Consider the following 17,140-nt stretch of genomic DNA (forward strand, 5'->3'; position numbering starts at 1 on the left):
TTTATATGTATCACTTTTGACTTTAATATATGTAACACATACATAGATTATATATACATATATATCATATAGTTATGAACATATACATGAGATATAGGAATAAAGAATATATGTATGTATCATGTAGGTGTATATATATAGGTAACACATATATGAATATATGTATATAACACATGTAATGATAAGGTTACATAATGATGGTTGATTAATTAAAGGGTAATAATATTATTACTAGAACTTGTAAACGTATCTATATGGTAACACCTTAATCACACTAAGTTATATTATCACCTATATATATAATTGTTAAGTACATTAATAATTCGTTGTGTGTATACACCTATAACGTGAAGGTTATAATTAAAGATAATGTACAAAGTCTACAAACATCGCCGCTACTTGTGGCCTAGGGTGGTCCTTGTTGCCTTATGGGAACCGCTTGTGAATTTCAAATGCCATGACTTAGATTCTGGTCAAGAATCCTGGGCGCCCGGTAACAACAGATCATCAGAGTGACTTGCATGATAGCAACGAAGTTTGGGCAAGATTGTACAACATCTTTGTGAAGAATTATAACCCGAACTTCTTTAAACTATGAGCTTACTATAAGTGGAAGCTTTCCATAAATAGTAGATTTCCAAAAATAGAAACTTTTGAGAAATAGGAACTTTTTTCAAAAACCGTCACTGTTAATATAGTTGCTATATTAATAAACAAACTTTATGTCTTTTAGACATTAACTAATCAAACGTTATATCTCTAGGTTGAGATCTCCGATTACATACTTCGTTCATACTACTTGCGTGGAATAACTTACTTGCTACTAAGGTGAACTTCATAGCCCCACTTTTTAACTATCTTTATATACTTATTTTAAACTTTTGGGGTGAGACACATGCTTGCTTTCAAACTGTTTTACGTTTAGACACAAGTACTCGAAAACTGTTTAACTGTGCTGACATGCTTTGTTTCATGCTAAATCCCTGCCATGATATCGTTAATTACTACTTTGAAACGCAAACTTAATTATTGTGAGTAGGCCTATTGAGAGTGACGTCTCTAACCAGTTGACCGTTGGTCTTTGGTTACATAATAATGATTAAACGACACTGATTGTTCAAGGTGTCATGGGGTAACTTTGTTTAGTTCGATATCATAACTTCAGCACTACTTTTGATAACTAAATCTTGTGGTCTAAAACAATTATAAACCTATGTTGTTCACTCAACCTTTTTGGTTGACACTTTTAAGTATGTTTTGTCTCAGGTACTTAGATATATTGCTTCCCCTGTAGAACTTTGCTGTTATTTAGAAGACAAGTCATGCACTGGGACCAAAGTTAACATCGCCGTCAATGGCAATTTTGACGGGGTGTTAAATATATTACCTCATTTGCAACCTTTAAAAAAATTTGAATCCTTTTTTTATGCAAATCATGCTCCATATTTAACGATAAAAATCATTAAGCTTTAGGAAAGAGTTGGACGTAACAATTACAAAGGCTTAATTTGTCAAAACTTTCAATAATCTACCTTGTTATTGTGATGACCCGAGAATTTTCGACCAAATTTAAACTTAATCTTTATATGTTTCTGACACGATAAGCAAAGTCTGTAATGTTGAGTCACACAATTTTTGAACTGTTTCATATATTAAATTGACCTTCGACTGCTGACGACGATTCACGAACCACTATTTGTAAACAGTTATATATATTTAAAATATATGAATTTGAAATATAAATTAAACTATTATATGATGTAATTGTTAGAATTAATAATGTAAACTAAAATGATATATAATAACTATTATATAAAATATAGCTATATATGTAAATAATGTATAAGGAATATATATGTAGTTTTAAATTTATTTTGTAAGCAACAATAACGCACAATTGTCATTTGATCAATAATAAGTAAATTAAAATCAAACTTATATCATTTTAAAATAAACGATGATCCGAAAGTGAGTTATAGTCCCACTTTTAAAATCTAATATTTTTGGGATGAGAATACATGCAGGTTTTATAAATGATTTACAAAATAGACACAAGTACGTGAAACTACATTCTATGGTTGAATTATCGAAATCGAATATGCCCCTTTTTATTAAGTCTGGTAATCTAAGAATTAGGGAACAGACACCCTAATTGACGCGAATCCTAAAGATAGATCTATTGGGCCTAACAAACCTCATCCAAAGTACCGGATGCTTTAGTACTTCGAAATTTATATCATATCCGAAGGGTGTCCCGGAATGATGGGGATATTCTTATATATATGCATATTGTGAATATCGGTTACCAGGTGTTCAATCCATATGAATGATATTTTTGTCTCTATGCATGGGACGTATGTTTATGAGAAATGGAAATATGAAATCTTGTGGTCTATTAAAATTATGAAATGATTATTTATGTTAAACTAATGAACTCACAAACCCTTTGGTTGACACTTTAAAGCATGTTTATTCTCAAGTACGAAAAAAATCTTCCGCTGTGCATTTGCTCATTCTAGAAATATTACTTGGAGTCATTTATGGCATCTTTCAAAAGACGTTGCATTTGAGTCGTTGAGTTCATCAAGATTATTATTAAGTCAATTATAGTGGATATATTATAAAATGGTATACATGCAGTCAACCTTCGATGTAATGAAAGATTGTCTTTTCAAAAACGAATGCAATGTTTGTAAAATGTATCATATAGAGGTCAAGTACCTCGCGATGTAATCAACTGTTGTGAATCGTTTATAATCGATATGGACTTCGTCTGGATGGATTAGGTTGGGTCTCTACAGTTGGTATCAGAGCGGTGGTCTTAGCGAACCAGGTCTTGCATTAGTATGTCTAACTGATAAGTCGTTAGGATGCATTAGTGAGTCTGGACTTCGACCGTGTCTGCATGTCAAAAGTTTTGCTTATCATTTTGTGTCGAAAATTACCTGCTTAACATTCTTAGGGAATCACTTGCTTATCATTCTTAGTCTAGACACATCTTATTGCATTGATTGCATAAATAGTGTATAGACAAAACTCATATCTTAGCGTATCCGCTAATTCATATCTTAGCATATCTATTACTGTAAACTCTGCCTGACTTACTCCGTATATTCCTCCGTAACTTATGGGATTTTAGTATGATATATGCATATGTAAATTATGTATTGCAGGGTACTAATCTATATCCTATAATCTATTTCTTATCGAAAATCCTTCATTTGATCGTACGATATGAGTCTCTCAAATTCCGATAGCTATTCCGATAGTTATTCCGACAGCTATTCGACATGGATATTCACCTAAGCTCCGAGAGCGGTGTCACCAGAATGAATCAATCAATCAACCATCCCCAATTCATCTGATGGGTTCGTAGTCGACTTAATCAATGGAGACGCGAAGAAGGCGATCCCTTCCACCAACCGAATTCACCTTTTGACAATGAACCTGAAGCGTTTACTGGTGAACCTGTTCGAGACACTATTTTCTCTCTCATTTCCAGAGTATCTCGTCATGATTATATACTATCTCAGAATCTAAACCTCATTCATCCGCTCGTCCGAACCAACAATCATCAAGGTATAATAGAAGAATTCAACGAGCTTCGCGCCCGAGTTGTAGCCTTGTAAAATATGGTGCAAAACATGCCAGCTTCAGCAATATCACCGGCACCAACAGTACCATCAGTAACAACACCCGTACCATCAACAACACACGCTTCAACATCTCATTCTGTACCTCAATTATAATCATCATACTACATATCGTTCTACATCAATTATCTTCGTTTGACATGGCGATTATGTAATCTCTAATGTTTTAGAAATTTTTATATTCTTGTTCAAATGGTAAATCAAATGAGATTAATATCATATTAACTCATTAAATCCATGATTACATCTGAAGAGAATATATATGTAAGTATATTTTCATAAAGATTGTGATTAAAAATTCTTTTGTACAAACTGTTAATGGCGAAAATATTTTAACGGGTAGGTAATACCCTAGAAATATTTAGATTTCACATTAATAAGTTACACTGTACATTCTTCGAACCTGATTCAACAGTCATTTACTATCCTACTTGCAACCACCGATATACGTATCCGTTCACCGCAGAATAACCATTTTCATTCAATTTCATATTTGGATTTTGACCTATCAAAATCCAACAAGTGGCATAATGAAGGAAACATTGGATAAAAATAAAACTTGTTAGAAACAAACAATTTAATTATGAGAAGAATTTTGATAAGAATCCACGCTAACTGTTCCTAGCTAACTGTTCCTAGCTAACTGATTAATTCCATATTACATTTTATTTATCGCAATTTATTTATCGCAATTTAAATTCTCGCAATTTTATTTATCGTCATTTAATTTCCGTTATTTATTTTACGCACTTTAAATATCGGGACACGTATACAAGGTTTTGACATATCATATCGACGCATCTATATATATTATTTGGAATAACCATAGACACTCTATATGCAGTAATGCAGGAGTTAGCTATACAGGGTTGAGGTTAATTCTACAATAATATATATAGTTTGAGTTGTGATCGAGTCTGAGACGAATACGGGTCACGACACGTATTAATTAATTCGAATATTATATGTTAAACTATGTATGAATTATTGGACTGTAAACTGTTGACTATCGACTGTGGACAAATTTTATTGGACAATTAAAATAAATTAAAATACTGATTATAATATATGAAACTAAATAATTCTTCAAGTGTGCCACTTGAGTTCATCTCAAACCTTATTTGTATCTTGACGATTATGATCCACGTTCAAACCTTTCATGATTCTTGAAAACACCTCAATCGAGAGGATGAACCAACCGCACTTCATCTATGGGAGAAAAGATTGATGCATTTAGTTATGCATCTGAAAAACTCTCGGAAACTGAGTAAACGTTTAACACGTAGTTGTGCTAATTTCTTTAGTGTTATTATTACCCAAAATAACTTGGTAATTCTTTTCAAAGTAGCAAATTTTGTCACAGTTTCAACAAATCAACTTCAACTTTCATTCGAATTAGCCTTATTATAACCTCGATATATAAGTTTGCCTGTCGTCATCGTTACCGGAGAACCGTTTATATTTCACCACATTAGCAGTAAAATTACCAGCAACTTCAATGAATTTGGACTTTCCGAAAAATCATTATATTCATTGAAACCCCATCTTGTATTCATCTATACCCTGTAACAATAATTGCCATACCAATTACCGGGAATCAGCAATCAGTATTTCGAATCTCGTAGCATTTCTACATCAATAGTTATTTGTATACATATAACAATTATCTCCTAGAATTACGATCTTTAATTCTGAAATTTTGAAAAGGCACCCAGTTTACGAATCGATACTCTGAATGTTGAAAAAGCTGAATGAAGCAGCAGAAACTGTAGGCAACCGTAAACGACCTTAGTCGTCGGAAGTTTGATGATAAAGAATAATATGTTGGAAAAGCTCAGAAACGTTGGAACTGAAAAACGGATAGAGTTAACCATGAAGGAGACCAATGACAAATATAAGGACCATACCCTATATTCAAAGAATCCAGATAATTCTGGATCCGTTGAAATCTTTATAGAATATCTTGCTCCGAAGTCATGTTAAAATCTTGCGGAAAATCTTTCTTCATCAACCATCGAACTTAGAAATTCCAAAATATCATCATCAATATCTTCGATATTTCTGAGGATATTTTCATAAATATTCTTGTCCGAAATTATATACCTCTTCGTGCTTCCTGTGTATCATTATATTGGAAACATTCAATAGAAAATTTAGTACCGAAAAGTAGATTATGCGAAACTATGAAGAAAGCCATGGACAAATCACAAAGAATAAGTTTGACTTCAAAGAATCCAAATGATTCAATGTCTGCTAAAGTCTTTAGTGAATATCTTGCTCCTTACTCTAAATCCTTGCAGACAATAGTTTCTATCATCCTCTGATCTTAGATATTTCGAGATATTATCGTATCTTTCATTATAAATATCCTCCATATTTCTGGAGATATTTTTATAACTATTCTTATCTAAAATCAATAATCTCTTCGTGCTATCAGTATTACATCATATAGAAACTGTTAGTTTCTATATTCTGTAAACTTTCGAGCTTAAAATATGAATGTTATTGAAGTAATGTTGGGAACTGATGCATGAGTTAGTATAATATAATGACACTTGATCAATGTGATTATATTACAGTAAGTCATGTTGAGTTTCTAATGAAACGTGATGATGGGTCACAGCAAATCATAACGTCATCATGTGTCATGTTACATAACTCTTCCATTCTACATAACCTCCGAACATATCAAGAAGAATATATTCTTGATAGTTCTATCTTCAGTAATTTTGATAAATTTGAAAATCAAATCGTGATATCACGTTCCTTCCTGCTTAGAACATTATAATCATTCGAAATTCTATATCTACGAATTTTGGACTATTACTCGCTTGACTTGAAGTTGGGAAGAGAAAACAAAAGCGTAGAGCTTCGAAATATAAGGGAGAATATAAAGCCCGATAACAACACATAAATTACAAACCGTGTATATCAATGTTTATCGCAACAAAAAGACACGGGGGAATTAAAAACACTATAACCCCAAGGGTGAAGTAGAAGAAAGTAGATTCCTTTGGTGGAAGTTGGAAAGGAGAATGAATGTTGCGATAGTAAGGATGAGGACAAGGATCAGAACTGGAGTAAGCATTTTCACAATCGTTTGAAAGTATGGATCGAGAAAGAAAGAATTGGAGTGGTGAAAATAATGGAATGAAAGAAGTTCATTTATAATGGAGATACCAGACAAAGCAATCGAGACAGATCACCATATTTAATTATAGAGATCTTAATTTCCATAAATCCCGAAGAATCAGATCTTATAGATTTCCAAGATTTTCTTTCAAATCTCTTGAATTCCGGAAACCCAACGAGACTACGTCAAAAGTTAAATCTCTACCTCAATCTTTTGTAATAGCTTCATTCGTACTCTTCGAATAATCGAGTTATTTTTATCTATATTACTCAATAATGATAAAACTCAATTTATCAACTCATATTCGTCCTGAAAACATTTTTATTGTTAGCCATGATCACCTCACTCAAATTTCGGGACGAAATTTCTTTAACGGGTAGGTACTGTGATGACCCGGGAATTTCCGACCAAATTTAAACTTAATCTTTATATGTTTCTGACACGATAAGCAAAGTCTATAATGTTGAGTCACACAATTTTTGAACTGCTTCATATATTAAATTGACCTTCGACTGCTCACGACGATTCACGAACCACTATTTGTAAACAGTTATATATATTTAAAATATATGAATTTGATATATAAATTAAAATATTATATGATGTAATTGTTAGAATTAATAATGTAAACTAAAATGATATATAATAACTATTATATAAAATATAGCTATATATGTAAATAATGTATAAGGAATATATATGTAGTTTTAAATTTATTTTGTAAGCAACAATAACGCACAATTGTCATTTGATCAATAATAAGTAAATTAAAATCAAACTTATATCATTTTAAAATAAACGATGATCCGAAAGTGAGTTATAGTCCCACTTTTAAAATCTAATATTTTTGGGATGAGAATACATGCAGGTTTTATAAATAATTTACAAAATAGACACAAGTACGTGAAACTACATTCTATGGTTGAATTATCGAAATCGAATATGCCCCTTTTTATTAAGTCTGGTAATCTAAGAATTAGGGAACAGACACCCTAATTGACGCGAATCCTAAAGATAGATCTATTGGGCCTAACAAACCTCATCCAAAGTACCGGATGCTTTAGTACTTCGAAATTTATATCATATCCGAAGGGTGTCCCGGAATGATGGGGATATTCTTATATATGCATATTGTGAATGTCGGTTACCAGGTGTTCAATCCATATGAATGATATTTTTGTCTCTATGCATGGGACGTATGTTTATGAGAAATGGAAATATGAAATCTTATGGTCTATTAAAATTATGAAATGATTATTTATGTTAAACTAATGAATTCACAAACCCTTTGGTTGACACTTTAAAGCATGTTTATTCTCATGTACGAAAGAAATCTTCCGCTGTGCATTTGCTCATTCTAGAAATATTACTTGGAGTCATTTATGGTATCTTTCAAAAGACGTTGCATTCGAGTCGTTGAGTTCATCAAGATTATTATTAAGTCAATTATAGTGGATATATTATAAAATGGTATACATGCAGTCAACCTTCGATGTAATGAAAGATTGTCTTTTCAAAAACGAATGCAATGTTTGTAAAATGTATCATATAGAGGTCAAGTACCTCGCGATGTAATCAACTGTTGTGAATCGTTTATAATCGATATGGACTTCGTCCGGATGGATTAGGTCGGGTCTCTACAGTTATAAGCACATTGTTAGCCCATATCCCCTTTTCATTGCAAAGGCCCCAACCCTGTTTACTATGCAAGATTAGGGTTATCATGGCCTATAATATAGAGGACAATGCTAACCATAGCTCTTAAGTCAATGATTAAATATTTATTATAAAATGTTAATTTTTCATATTATAACGTACTTTCTATATGTCAATTTCTTAACGGAAATATAAAATTTTATATTGGAAATTTTTACTTTATAATTAGCTAACTCTAAGAACTATTGTTATCATACTCCTTACAATATATTAGCTAACACATCTCTTGATTATTTTAATTTTTCACTTATTTTTTTAAGTTAGTTTTTGATAAACACAATATATTAGTGTGTGTATGAAATTCGTTTGTATGATATTATGTGGATTGAAGTAGACATTGTTTTAGGTGTCGTTTGTTTTTCGGTCTGCAGACTTTATTATGTCGTCTGCCTCTTCGCAGACGTTTTTACTGCAGACTGTTTGTTTTTCTGAAAACATAAGATGAAATAATGTCTTAATCTGTCTGCAATCTCGCAGGCTTATAAATGTACTTCCAAGTGTTGCAGAAATGATTAAGTTATTTTGCAGACATAAAAATAAACAGTCTTCAATATTCAGAATACACGCCTTTGCACCACATATTCTTTACAGACATGATTAACAGATCTTCAGACAAAAAACATATTAAAAAACAAACGCGACCTTTATAATGATATATGTAAGCCTCATCATGTGTAAATCTAAACCAATGTCAACTTCATTTAAATCAACATTTAGACCAGGGATGGTATGTAAGATTCATTACGTTTTATTCGTGTTCTACGTTATTCGTGTATGTTTCTATATGAAGTCCATGTATTTATTAAACAATGACCGAGATTTTATTGGTTTCATTGAAGATCGAGATTTTTATTTGGAGAGTTCTACGTAGAAGATTACCAACAATGACCGAACTCAACAAGCGTGAAATTGACTTGAACTCCGTAAGATGCCCGCTTTGCGACGATGATGTGGAATCAATTGACCACTCTTGTTTCTTTGTCTGCATTCTTACGAAGTTTGGGATAGAGTTTTCAAATGGTGGGGCTTCGGCGCGGTATCAAACCTAAGTATAAATGAAGCACTCTGAGGAAGAAGCAACCAACCGATGACACACCAAGGCTCTACAATTTGGTAAACATTGGAGTGGATTTGCGCGTATCTAATTTGGAGAAACCGTAGCCTTAAGGTATTTACAAAATTACAAATAAGTGTTGGAATGGTCCTGCGGCGCTAATGAAAATTCAAGAAAAATCGTTCGAATGGATCTCTTCTAGATTGAAAAATGTGAAGATCGAGTAGTCCCAATGGCTTTCTAATCCGAGTATCTTCGTCGTATAACTTGCCTCCGATGATATAGCAGGATGTAGTTTGTATTCACTTGGTAGTCCTTAAGTTTCGATTAGCTTTTTAGGTTGTAGTTGCTATCTTTGCAACTAAATGCCTACTTGTTTATGATTCTTGTACCTACATCGAGTTACATATTCGTTTTGTATTCTGTATAGTCGAGCTCTTTTATTGGTTTGGTCCTTTTGAGTTAATCTAATAAATCTTTGCTTTTCGGGAAAAAAAAACATTTATAAGTAACGATACATAAAGTTCGTAACTTAGTCACTCGTGAAACTTAAACATGCGATATTTTGGCCGTTATAACGGAGTTAAATTGTGAAACTTAAACATGCCATATTTTTGGCCGTTATAACGGAGTTAAATCGTCAGATTTGGTCAAAATCGGGCCACCGGTCACCAAATCAAATAACTCGGCGTACCGTAAAATCAGCGGATATCACGTTACTTTCTACAATAAATTCACACCGCAAATCACTACCTACTCATATCCACACCTAACAATGGCGGCAAAAAACCTTGTTACACTCTTTCTAACCCTAATCATCGTAATCACGTCAACAACCGCACTCTCTGTCACCGATCAACCAACCGTTTACGAAATCCTCGAAAAATACGGTCTTCCTAGAGGCCTATTACCTAATTCCGTTAAATCGTACACTTTATCATCTGATGACGGAAGTTTCGTCGTTGAACTTGAGAAACCGTGTTATATTCAGTTCGATTACCTTGTGTATTATGATAGTAAGATCACAGGGAAGCTTAATTTTGGATCGATTACTGATTTGAATGGGATTCAAGTGAAGAGGTTTTTGTTTTGGTTTAGTGTTGATGAAATTAGGGTTGATTTACCTAGTAGTGATAATATTTACTTTACTGTTGGGATTATTAATAAGAAGCTTGATATTGATCAGTTTGAAACTGTTCATGCTTGTACGGATAATGCACTCTGTCCTTTCTTTTCAAATCCTATCTCTCAGGTACATTTATATTACATTATATCTATATTTATATACATACATAATACATTTGTATGATATATGAAGAATACATTATACATTAATGTCTCTCTCAATGGACGATTAATGGATATGGATGATGTAAATATTTTGTGGATCAGATATAGATATGGATGACGATCTATCATCCACGGCACCCGAAATACATTTATATATACATATATACGTACTAAAATATGTACATATACATTAACATATCGGACCAGACATATACATATACATATACATGCTTGTATTCTTGTATTAGTTGTATTGACCCGTCTGAAGGTAGTAAAATAAGCGTTATAGATACAGTGACCGATCCAGGAATGGTAGTCACTGGTGTCCCTGGTTAAAACCCCAAGCTAATTTCAAGGGTGTCACTCAAAAAAAATTTACACTATCTAGTGGTGTCACTAGTTAAAACCTCCAAAATTTTTCTACTACATCGCGTATTTCAGTGGTGTGCCTTGCTACCACTCACTTGATAATACATCCGCCCCTGTATAGATATCATAAGTGGTGGCTACATATTGTTGTCTCTTGATTTTATAGTAATAACGGCTCCACTTTAAAGTTTGTTGACACACTTTTGCTGCTCTTGTATCTGTTTGTATGCTGCTGATAACTAAAAAGCTAAAGACCCGCGTCTGTATGCAACTCACATTGTCTTAATATTCTTCTTTTACAGCTTCCAGTGGCTGTTGATGATGTTGAAATGCTGATCACGGAGTAGATCCAACACCAGGTGGTGATTTACACGTGAAGACGTGGAGTACTATATGTATATTTGTATCTCGTGTTTGATGAAGGTCAGAAGCCACAGGGCTGAACTTATGGTTGAGCCTCTGTTGAGCCTTTGTATTAGTATTATGGCTTAAGAACTTGTGAACTTTTGGCGATTGTACTACGAGTATTAGTATGAAGTGTATAATATCGTGCCGGATGTTGTATAAGCTTTTCAATGTGTAATGACTGTTTCGTCCTAGTGTAGTAGTAAATGATGAATGGCTTTAATGTTGCCTATTATCTTTATGGCTTGAATGTATCTGATAATATTATAGCTTCTGGGATTGGTGCAGTGTAGCTCTGTCCGCTGTTCATGGTCCCCTGATGCATTAGCAGGACTAATGATGAACAAACTAACCAGGTATATGCCTGGGGACCGGGGGGCTGACCTGGTCCCCATGAATTACCACAAGTGACCGAATCTCCATTGTTGAGTCTCGACGTCCAAAAAGTAGTCTGATTTGTGGAGGTGGGCCTAATTAGTCATATCTTAGTTCCAACTACACCTCGTTTTTCTCGATTACAACATTATACATCTGCTCCGATGCTTCTAATTCAAATTGATTGAGGGAACTGCGATACTAGATGTACGAACAATCTTACCAATCTAGTCTTTATACAAGGCTAAACACATGCAATGTGATTCGGCTGGCGCGTGCGTGCGTGGCAAATGAGAGTATTCGATGCCGACTACTTGCCTTAAAAAAAAAGTCTTTATACAAAGCTAACCACATGCATTGCTGATATGCATAGGGACAATGAAAGAATAAACATGTTAAAATTTGGATCAGGTGAAACATGTTAAAAGTTGAATCAGGTTAGATTTTACCTGCTGTTGTCAATCCTTTAGTTAATATTATCATTATCATGCTAATATGGCAGAACAATTTAAATTGGATTGATATGCCGTAATTATCTCAAGATGAACTACTTGTTGGCATCTTTATAAAAGGTATACCGATACAGAGAAATGGTCAAAAACGATCACGAGGCAACTCGATTAAACCAGATGCATTTGAATAGTACTCAATGTGGTAGTTCACAATGTGGCTCTTCAAATTGTTTTGACCTGAAAAACTCGACCATAGATTTGTAAACAATATTTTAATCTGGCCTCTTCCAGCAATGCATTCCCAAATATTAGGATTACCCTCCACTTCCTTATTCGAGCTCGAGATATTAACAATACTAATACTCATATTATTTTCTAATAATACACAACTTCCCATTTAAACAAACAAGAGCAGCATCATCAAAAGCACGCAAACTCCCTAAATGAACCTTAATTGATTCAAAAAGCATAATGAATAAAAACTGGTGGCAACTGGCCATGCCAAGAACATGGAGTTTTTTTTTTTTTTTTTGAACAGCCAAATTTTATAAACTACTCACTCTAGAAAGAAACTAGATGAGCAACCACAAAAAACTTACAATGGCTTACAAAGCCAATCGTTCTTAGAAATATTACATTTGCTTCTATATCTAATCTAATCCAATTAAACGAAAAATTACATATAGAATCAAAAAGATCTGCTTTCTTCATCTTGTTCTCACCAAAAATCACATTGTTCCTGTATCTCCACATAATCCACATATAAGCAGCCATAATAATAAACATATGGTCCTTCACTCTTGCCGTAAAATTCCAATTGTTTAACCAAGCCAAACCTTGATTCCAAGAGCAAAAGTGTGGCATATCTACATTAGTCCAAAGTTGCACTCTGGACCACACTTGAGACGCGATCGGACATTCAAACAAGACGTGCTCTGTTGATTCGACGCTGAATCCGCATGAAGGACAATCAATGTGCATAATTTCCAAGCCCTTTTTTGAAAGATTGAGACGAGATGGAAGTTTATTCAACTCCACCCTCCACATAAAAATATTAACTTTGCGAGGAAGGGTGTTAATCCAACGAGTAGAATGGCCATTCGAAGGTAACAACATATTGTCAATCATCATTCTACCATCTTTAACTAAATAACAGCTTTGTTTAGAGATAGTGCAAGCCCACGAATCCATTTGACCCCCCCACACGAAAGAATCGATTACCAACTTTAAATCTTGCAAAAGAGCCTGATGACGACAAGAAGTTAACTCTCGTGACCAGTCCCAAACCCAAACCCCATTGATGAACCTGTCTGCAATAGTACAATCACCATTGATATCAAGAGAAAAAATACGACCAAACCTGGAAGCAAGCGAGCAATCACCAATCCAAATATCTTTCCAAAATTTAGTGTTTGCGCCATTTCCCACCTTTCTCTTGAAGACATTATTGAGAATTATATTTTGAGTATGTAGATCAGACCAAGTAGAAGTGATGGAACCCCATGTACCACGCTTATTATGTCTGATCTGAGCGCCCGAATTCTCATCACCATGAATTACCTTGATTACTTCAACCCATAACGCCTTGTTATCAGTCAACAATCGCCACCTCCATTTTAACAATAAAGCCAAGTTGAAAGTTTTTAAGCTCCCCAAGCCAAGAACATGCAGTTAAATACTTATACGAGTAAATTTGTAATTCAAATATACAACAGTCTGACCAAACTAAGTCAACGATTTTCTGCTATTTACATGATTCCATTTTCTTCTAAGTACAGTCTGAGCTAAACTATGTTTTCCCTCTCGATTCAACCCATAGAAAACATCACGAAAATTAACTGTACTCGGACCAATCCCAACACTTAACATTTCAGACAAAAGTTGCATACCTTTTTCAGACATACCTTCCTTACACAAACAAGAAATAAACATCGAATACGTCTTAAAATCAGGCAACGGCCCTTCAGTTTTCATTTTACAGAAAACGTTCCAAGCATCGTTAATCATCCCGTTACTCATATACCCACGAATCAACGATGAATAAGTAACGATTGTAGGTTCACACCCTTCTCGTTTCATATCCTCAAACACGTCTAATGCTTTAGAAACTTGTTTCTCTTTGAAGAAATAAACTATTAACGATGTATAAACATGAACCGTTGGGAAGATGTTAACACGGTTCATTGATTCTATCTTCTCTAATGCATCATGTACACGTTTTTTTCTTAACAACGCGTGAACCAAGCAACCGTAAATGTACTCGTTAAGGGTATTTTGGTCATTTTCACCAACCTCACCCGCAATTAACAAAGCCTCGTCTACATTACCTGCTCGACAAAGAGCCCTGATATATAACGAGTAAGCTAACGGAGTTGAGAAACCGAGTGTACATAATTTCTTAACACATCTTTTAGCCTCCAACACATTATCAACTTCACATAAACATTCAAAATATATTTCTAACAACTCTTTATCAGGTACAAATCCAGCTTCGATCATCTCATGAAAAATCTCGATCGCTTCATTTACCTTTCTACCCTTTTTCCCACAAAGCGAAATTATCAAAGATTTGTATGTACTACTGTTAGGACTGCAACTGCAACTGTTTTCCTTCATTTCTTTAAAAATTTTGAGTGCAATTTCAGTCAACCCGATTCGACCATATTGCAAAATCATTATCGTCCATGTGTCTGATGAAACCGACAAACGTCTCCTTCTCATTTCATTAAACAAGCTTCTCATTAGCTTAAAATCTTTACCTTGTCCCGCGATTTTCATAGCCATGTTATACGTTTCCGCAGTGTGTTCGTAACCACTTTTTTTACCCACCCATGTGAAAAACTGTAACGCTGCACCGCCATGTAGGCGGCAATTTCTTAGTACCTCCATAACTAGTTCTGGTGTGAAATAAAGATCACATTTTTGTAAAGATTCCTCCTTTAAACACCAACTCATAAAAGAATACACAATCTTGCAGACTTTTTGAAGATCATGTTCAGTAAAAGACTTTTCAGGTTCAGACATTGTTATACAATCCACACCTTTCGGTTCGTTCAGAATCAAGCTTGAATCAAGGCTAGTTGTTTCGACCCGCTTTAAAGTTTGGATCTTTTCAAATTCTACATATTTACCCGAATGAGAAATAACCCTATTGTACATATTTTCTTGAACACTAAAGTTCAAACCTTTCATATGGTCCAAAACATTAATAGCTTCATCAGACCTCGAAATCTTACAAAGTTCATTGAAAAAAACGACATAACATTTTCTAGTCAGCTTTATTCCCTTTTCTTCCATATTCTTGATCACGTCCCATGCTTCAGATACATGTTTTTGTTGAACAAAACCAGCAACCACGGCAGTTATTGCTACACTGTCTAATTCGAGTCCCATATTCAGCATACGTCTATATATAGCAAACGCCTTTTCATACTCATCGATCTTAAAAAGGTGTTGCATCAGCTCTGTATGAGTAGAGACTGGTAATATTACACCACTATCATTTAAGCTATGAAACAATTCGAGTGCTTTAGCGACATCGTTTCTTCTCAAGTATCCACTGATAATAATTCCATATATATTTCGATCAACCGAATCTTTTCGCTTCAATATTTCAACAATTTCTAAAGCATCAGTGATCTTATCTGCATGACACATACCCTTTACCAACGTTTCAAAATGTTCAGGCCGAATCACATAATCTTTATCCTACATGTCCTTTATAACTTCTAATGCTTCTCTTATTCTACCCGAAATACAAAAACTCTTTAACATAAAACTATAAACATCCTGTTCGGGAATTTGAGAAACATTTATCATGTCATCGGTGATCAAGTGGATATCATCAATGCATCCTGAACGCGCTAAGCAGTTTAATAACAGTTTATAAGAATTAGTATCAAGTTCCATTTCTTTAGACATCATCTCCTTGTAAAACTCTATGGCAATATCGGCTTTTCTACTATTACAAAGTGTAAGCAGCATTACTTTATATACCGTCAAATCGGGTTCAAAACCGTTCTTCTTCATTTCCTCAAAAAGGAACAATACTTTTCCAACAGCATTTGATTTTCCATATTGAGAAATAAGAATAGTCCATGTCTTAATATCTTTCTTACACATTTTTTTCCCCATTTCCTCCAATAACCCCTTGACTAACTCAAATTTCTTCGCTTCTCCAAGTATATAAATCATCGTGTTGTATGTTGAAGTTGTGACGAACGACGTATTCTTAACTTTAACCCAATTGAAGAACCTTAAGGCTGAATCGGGCACTTTAAAACACCTCTTCAAAACCAAATCAACAACATTAGAATCAAACTCAACATCTATGTCATCTAGCCGCTCCTCAATCGACATGTCACTCTTTCCACCCCTTAAAGTTTTAGTAACCATATCAACGATCGGACTCACATCCTTTTCCACCTCATGTTTTGTTCTAACTTCCATATCCTGATTCACATTGGCATTTTCACAAACACCTTCTGTGCATTCCAAAGATACTCCAACCTCATCACTGCCTACGTTTGTAATCGGAAACTGGTTACCCTTACCCTCATTGATTTCCATATTAAAGTTACGGCTTCCTATAATTTGGGTGATTTCACTAAAAAGATCAGCAAAATCTCTATTTTCTTTACCGATTTTCATCTGGGTTTCTTCAGAGTTGTTTCGATTAGGGTTCTGGGATGGT

The 17,140-nt window shown here is 34.1% G+C and overlaps 4 protein-coding genes across 4 annotated transcripts; 1 reads left to right on the top strand and 3 right to left on the bottom strand.

The window, feature by feature from the left end:
• The first annotated feature begins 10,256 nt into the window (after positions 1–10,256).
• Positions 10,257–11,889, top strand: LOC139862379 (uncharacterized protein At5g01610-like). The gene is made up of 2 exons (XM_071850974.1): positions 10,257–10,808; positions 11,518–11,889. Exons 1-2 carry the CDS (start codon positions 10,332–10,334, stop codon positions 11,560–11,562), a joined length of 522 nt encoding a protein of 173 aa, XP_071707075.1. The 5' UTR covers positions 10,257–10,331; the 3' UTR covers positions 11,563–11,889.
• Positions 11,890–12,589: 700 nt separating this feature from the next.
• Positions 12,590–13,892, bottom strand: LOC139863469 (uncharacterized). The gene is made up of 4 exons (XM_071852101.1): positions 13,808–13,892; positions 13,084–13,757; positions 12,833–12,896; positions 12,590–12,684 (listed from the first exon to the last, which is right to left on the bottom strand). The coding sequence occupies exons 1-4, from the start codon at positions 13,890–13,892 to the stop codon at positions 12,590–12,592; spliced, it is 918 nt and encodes a 305-aa protein (XP_071708202.1).
• Positions 13,155–16,104, bottom strand: LOC139862586 (putative pentatricopeptide repeat-containing protein At5g06400, mitochondrial). The gene has a single exon (XM_071851203.1). The coding sequence runs from the start codon at positions 16,102–16,104 to the stop codon at positions 14,173–14,175; it is 1,932 nt and encodes a 643-aa protein (XP_071707304.1). The 3' UTR covers positions 13,155–14,172.
• A 51-nt stretch (positions 16,105–16,155) lies between these two features.
• LOC139862587 (putative pentatricopeptide repeat-containing protein At5g06400, mitochondrial) lies at positions 16,156–16,857 on the bottom strand. Its single transcript, XM_071851204.1, has one exon. The coding sequence runs from the start codon at positions 16,840–16,842 to the stop codon at positions 16,156–16,158; it is 687 nt and encodes a 228-aa protein (XP_071707305.1). The 5' UTR covers positions 16,843–16,857.
• Positions 16,858–17,140: the final 283 nt, after the last annotated feature.

The sequence above is a fragment of the Rutidosis leptorrhynchoides genome, chromosome 8 (genome assembly GCF_046630445.1).
Source record: "Rutidosis leptorrhynchoides isolate AG116_Rl617_1_P2 chromosome 8, CSIRO_AGI_Rlap_v1, whole genome shotgun sequence".
In the NCBI taxonomy this organism is placed as follows: Eukaryota; Viridiplantae; Streptophyta; class Magnoliopsida; order Asterales; family Asteraceae; genus Rutidosis; species Rutidosis leptorrhynchoides.